The sequence below is a fragment of the Podarcis bocagei genome, assembly GCF_964188305.1.
Source record: "Podarcis bocagei genome assembly, chromosome: 1".
Classification (NCBI taxonomy): domain Eukaryota; kingdom Metazoa; phylum Chordata; class Lepidosauria; order Squamata; family Lacertidae; genus Podarcis; species Podarcis bocagei.
This window is the reverse complement of record NC_138125.1, coordinates 4,782,845-4,788,844: the sequence shown is the minus strand read 5'-3', so window position 1 is coordinate 4,788,844 and position 6,000 is coordinate 4,782,845. Positions and strand designations below refer to the sequence as shown.

Below are 6,000 nucleotides of genomic sequence, written 5' to 3'. Positions count from 1 at the left end.
ATGCCCTGGGTGAAAAACCAGCAAATTTGAGTAGGATCTGTGATAGGAATTTTGAGGTCTTAGATATATGGTAATGTTCATAACCGCACATACATAGATCAGCACAGGAAGACCGACCTGAAGCCATTTTGATTCCTAAACTGAGCAAACGTTTTCTCTGCAAGGTCAAAGTGGGAAACCTACCATTGCCTTTTCCTTCACAAATCCTGTCTCAAGGGTATGTCTGTGTTTGAATAGGGTGTGAGCCTGTGACCTGGCCCAGGAACTAAGTATTTATCTGGCCAGGCTACCCAGGAAATCCAATCAAGTGACCTGCCAGACAGGAGTGCTCTGATGTCAGGGGTGCTCTGATGGTGTTTCCTGCTTGGCAGGGGGTTGGACTCGATGGCCCTTGTGGTCTATTCCAACTCTATGATTCTATGATTCTAGGAGATAAACAACAACAGGAGAAAAACAATATTCAAATTTCTGATTTAGACTGCCTTTTCTGTGATGTAGGTGTGATGTATCTGAGCGGTGGTCTTAGGTTGCACCCCTTCTGTGATGTAGGTATGATGTTTCTGGGGGTGGTCTTGATCTACAGGGTGGCAATTTCAAAAGTCTTTAGAAGGCATTGAATGCCATTTTTCTGGGTCCCTCCTCTCTCCTGCGTGTGAGGGGAGCACCCAGTTGCAACAGATCAATAAAGATCAAGCTTACGAGCTGCTTTGCTTCTCAATATTTTCTGGCTGGCCTCTGTTATTCTCTCCTACCAATAGGGAACCTATGTGAGGACTCTATATGGGCTCTTGGATACCCCATAAGGGAAAAGGGCAATTTTTGTTTACAACAGGTCGTAGGCTAGAGCAGGATTCTGGGGCACCAATGACCTTCCAGGTGGACTACAACTCCATCATCCCCGCTTCTGGAAAATCCAGCGAGTTTCACAGCTCTGCGTGGCGTTTCACCTGCTTCTCCCTTGCTGACAGACGGGGAGCTGTTCCTCTCAGGTCCCCTCCGGTCGGCTGGTCTTTCTCCAGCTCAGATACGATGGAGTCTTCCGTGGGGTCCTCTCTTGCCGTCCCCGGTGATGCCTTTCCTCTGGGAGGGCCTTCCTCCTCTTCCTTCTGGTAGCTTCCGACGCTCCCCCGGCTGTAGATGGTAAATGCCGGCAGCGAGGGTTCCATCATGCTCAGGAAGTCGTAGGCGGGGAGGCGGGGCTTCCACTCGTCACCCGACAGGACGGCTGGGGGCGGGACAGGAAGAGCACATCGAAAAGTCAGGATAGCGCTTACCGTTGTGTTAACAGGTTCTGTTAGCGGAGAAATCTGAGGGCTCCCTTGGACAAAAAACAAGGACACCAGCCAGGAATACCAGAGCAAAACAGCAGCCGGTAGACCTGGTCTTTATTGAAGACTCGTGACAGGACTCCCGCCTGCCACAAGGTGGAACAAGATGGAAGCCCCAAACAAAAGAGTCCCCACTCACCACCTACGCCGGCTCCCTCGGCCAATAAAGCGAGATGAGCACCGCAACCCCAGAGTCGGCCATGACTGGACCTAATGGTCAGGGGTCCCTTTACCTTTACCTTATCAACAGGGAGTCAGTAATGGGGATAGTGAGGCAAAAGACCCTGGGCCCCAGCACAAATGCATATTGCATAAAGGTGCAAAGCCCTTCTTTCGCACCCTGTGAAACATAAATGCGCAGAGTTTTTAAAAAACTGGCCGCCCGCCCGCAACTCCCGAGCCTCCCCCGATCAGTCAAAACAAAGAGGGAAGGGGGCAGAAGATCTGTGCCGCCGGACGTCCCTGGTTCCCCTTCAGTAGTGGCGGCAGCAGCAGCAGCAGTGAGCAGCCCGGAGCCAGCCTGGTAGCGCAGTTGGCTCTGGCTGGCTTCAGAAGCTGTTCGCTGCCGTGGCGCCCGCCATTTTTCCTCGCTGGCAAGGAAAAATGGCGTGCGCCACGGCAGCAGGCAGCTCCTGAAGCCAGCCAGAGCTGAGGTTGCCGCTGCCACGTTTCCTGGGGACAGATTTGCAAATCTGGGGACGTTCCGGGGACAGATTTGCAAATCCGGGGACTGTCCCTGGGAACCGGGGACGTCTGGTAACCCTATGCTAGAGAGCAGTCTCGCATGATCTCAGAATCCTTTTTAGTAAGCAATGTGACACGTTTGCTAGCAAGAGCAAGACATCTCCACTGGGTGGGTGTTATCAATTTTGTTTTAGAATTAGCAGTAAAAGCATCCTTTCAATGATTAGAATTTCCCAGTACGAGCGTAACTTCTCATAAGAGAAGTCAAGTTCTCAGCAATGATGGAGGACCTGTAAGCTTGGGGGAAAGAAATCCCAATGCAGAGGGCATATTTTTTTTGGAGGGGCTGAAATCTCATCGTCATAAGCACAGACGCAGACCGAAGAAGTCTGCTTCATGCTTTGTGAATTTTCTCCAGATTTCCTTTGGGTGCCAACGACACTGAGCCCCAGCAGGAGAAGAGTCCAAGACGTACCGTATTTTTCGTTCCATAAGACGCACCTAGTTTTTGGAGGAGGAAAATAAGAAAAAAAATATTCTGAATCTCAGAAGCCAGAACAGCAAGAGGGATCGCTGCGCAGTGAAAGCAGCAATCTCTCTTTCTGTCCTGGCTTCTGGGATAGCTGCGCAGCCTGCATTCGCTCCATAAGACGCACACGCATTTCCCCTTACTTTTTAGGAGGGAAAAAGTGAGTCTTATAGAGCAAAAAATACGGTATTTGGTTAAGAAGGGACAACTTTGCATACTTACTGCTCGGAACTTCTTGGCCGGATTTCAGCTTTTCGATCCAAGCTAAGACGTTTGCTTCAGAAACCGACTGATCCGGAGGAAAGGCAAACACTTGTCCCCCGGAATGGAGGTTGATCCAGAGGAGAAGAGGCAGCGGAGGGAGGGAGCTCCCGAAATAGGCCTTTAGGATTCCTCTTCCTGCAGGGGTGTTTTTGCTGTGATTGGAAAAACCAGGAGATTAAATGATAGCACTTAGCGAGTGGAAAAGTAAACAGCTGCGCTCTAAAAAGGCACTTTAAAAGGACCCGGTCTGAGCTCCCTGTCAGATGCAGATGCCGTTAAACTGATTTCGATCTCCAAAAGCATTTGGGGTTGTTTTAAGCCGCAACCGCAGGCTCTGGATCACGAAGGCCACAGAAGGCGTTTGCCCTGGATTCTGGGAAATGGCACGCTCTCGTGGTGTAAATGGATTCGTTAAAAACAAAGCAAAATGGAGACTCTACAGCACAGAGAGTCAAATCTAAAAAGCTTTTGGGGGTAAAAGCTTTTAACTCACATGCGGGATAAGAAACAAGCAAATTCTAGCTCAAGAACGAGCCCAGCAACAATATTATATTATATTATTATTATTATTATTATTATTATTGTTATTAAATTTGTATACTGCCCTACACCCGTAGATCTCAGGTCAGTTAAGATAGTAAAATTCATGTTAAATTGCTGTTTTAGGGGTTGTTTTTTAAAGTCTGGAACAGATTAATCCGTTTTGCATTACTTTCTATGGGAAAACACACCTTGGTTTTGGAACGCTTTGGTTTTGGAACAGACTTCCGGAACGGATTAAGTTTGAGAACCAAGGTACCACTGTACTACACTGAAATGTTCCTTTGACTGCCCTCGAATCTTCCCACTACACTTGCCACACCTTCGGAGAATCACTGCCCTGAGACGTTGCTTACAGGTTCATCCAGCAGGGAACGAACTCTTCCCAGTGCTCTTCTGTGGCCAAACGCCTCATTTCTCCTTCCTGGCTTTCGGCCAGGGCCCCATCGCTGAACAGGAGGAGCAAAGGTTTCTCCAGCTGGAAGTACTCTGGGAGGTTGCCCACTGTAATTTCTGGCTGCAACAGGAATCAGTCGGTCAGTTTTATTGCACATAGCCAAAGGCTGCCGCAATGTACACAGAATCATTCAACAATTAAAATAAAATACAGTGCTACCTCGGGTTACATACGCTTCAGGTTACATACACTTCAGGTTACAGACTCCGCTAACCCAGAAATAGTATCTCAGGTTAAGAACTTTGCTTCAGGATGAGAACAGAAATTGTGCTCCAGCGGTGCGGCGGCAGCAGGAGGCCCCATTAGCTAAAGTGGTGCTTCAGGTTAAGAACAGTTTCAGGTCAAGAACGGACCTCCGGAACGAATTAAGTACTTAACCCGACGTACCACTGTATACTGAATTGATACAAAAAACTTAAAACATTTATATTATCAAGACATTACCTACTCTAAACAGAGCTATAAAAGTACCTTAATATACAAATTAAGACATTAAACAATAAAATTTATAAGCTAAAATTATCACAGGGCCACTAATATATTAAAAAAATAATGTTAATTAATACAATGTGCAATTATATTCAGAGTTTGGTGATTATCAAAGATAGAATATAGGTTGATGCAGATAGGGTCAAATAAATTGATCTCCTTTACAGTTGGTGGCTATATTGGCTATATAATTTGCTCTAATTTTCCTAGCGGCAGTTGCAAAGAGTGCTACACGCCAGGTCACATACTTATCTATGTCTGCGAGGAGATATAAAATCATGTCAAAAGGGTTCTGGCCAGGGGACCCTGTCATTATAGGTGCTAAGAATCGTTCCCTTGCTTCATTATATAAGGGGCAGTGCTAGATATAATGCATAAGGTCCTTTACTTCAGGATATCCTCTAATGCAAACACGTCGTTTGTTGGTATGCCTCTGTGTTTCCCATCTCTATAAGCAGAGTTTATTGTATTTAAGTGTAACTCTGTAAAAGCTTTCCGAAGTTGTGCAAAAGTCAATTCATTAAAATAAGATGTACCGTATTTTTCGCTCTATAAGACGCACCAGACCACAAGACGCACCTAGTTTTTGGAGAAGGAAAACAAGAAAAAAAATATTCTGAATCTCAGAAGCCAGAACAGCAAGAGGGATCACTGCGCAGTGAAAGCAGCAATCCCTCTTGCTGTTCTGGCTTCTGGGATAGCTGCGCAGCCTGCATTCGCTCCATAAGACGCACGCACATTTCCCCTTACTTTTTAGGAGGGAAAAGTGAGTCTTATACAGCAAAAAAAAAGGTATCTTCATTGGCCTCTCTAGGTTTAAAGTACAATGGGGCACATGTAGATGTGTACATAGAGTTTAGATCGTTTTTAGTTGCCACTGCCCTTATGGTTCGTTTAAAGATATTTTTCTGGGAATATAAGGGAAGTTCTTTTATCTCGGTCATATTTGCCCATCAGTTGGTGTGAGGGTTTGATTAGCTGCTTGTGCGTGAAAACGTGCTCCCTCAGAGTTTGTGCGCCCCCACAAACCTCCGTGTGTGACGGAGCTCCTCAGACATGTCTGCTCTAGTCACTAGTAGAGTCCGACAGTGGCTGTCTGCGGAAGCGTTTCCAACAAAGAAGTTCCTTAACGGAAACGCGTCTCCTGGACTCACGGCGTGACAGTTTCCTGCGAGGTATGGGTCTCCCTATGGGAGACTCCGATACCTCCCCACTGTTCTCGCTGGAAGCCTCCCTGAGCCCTCCCTCCTGCTCGCATTCCCTCAGAGACCCACTCCTCCCCCTGCTGGTCCCTGCTTCAGCAGTTGAGTCTCTTTCATCCTGCCTGAGTCCCTCCACCACCTGATGCTCTGATGGCAGTTCCCTGACATCCACCTCCCCTCCAGGGCCCCCCTCACCCCCTCCCAATTCCTCCCCCCTGGGAGGTGAAGGGCTAAAACCCCGAAACGAATCTTCCTCATCTTCTGACGTCTCGAACAATTCTCTCCATCGATCGTCGTCCTGGCCAGCTGAATCCTCCTCCTCTTCAGAATCTGGGAACCCCTCCAACTCCTCTTCCTCGTCGGTGGTGGCAAAGTATTCCCTTCGGAACCTCGCTACAGGCTGAGGTTTACGTGGGAACCTCTGATGAAAAGTCTCTATTAAAACCTCGTCATTGACATCCTCTGCCCTAACCCAGGTGTTTTCCGACTCCGGTTCCCCTTCCCACA

The 6,000-nt window shown here is 47.6% G+C and overlaps 1 protein-coding gene across 2 annotated transcripts in view; it reads right to left on the bottom strand.

Moving 5' to 3' along the window:
* Positions 1 to 433: 433 nt before the first annotated feature.
* TXNDC16 (thioredoxin domain containing 16) overlaps positions 434 to 6,000 on the bottom strand; it is a 56,869-nt gene continuing 51,302 nt past the window's right edge. For both annotated transcript variants that reach the window (XM_081191895.1, XM_081191894.1), the window contains exons 19-21: positions 3,702 to 3,862; positions 2,764 to 2,957; positions 434 to 1,225 (exon numbers count right to left, since the gene is read on the bottom strand). In XM_081191895.1, coding sequence (XP_081048021.1) covers positions 924 to 1,225; positions 2,764 to 2,957; positions 3,702 to 3,862 — 657 coding nt within the window. In that variant the 3' untranslated portion in view covers positions 434 to 923. The remainder of the gene's footprint in view (positions 1,226 to 2,763; positions 2,958 to 3,701; positions 3,863 to 6,000) is intronic.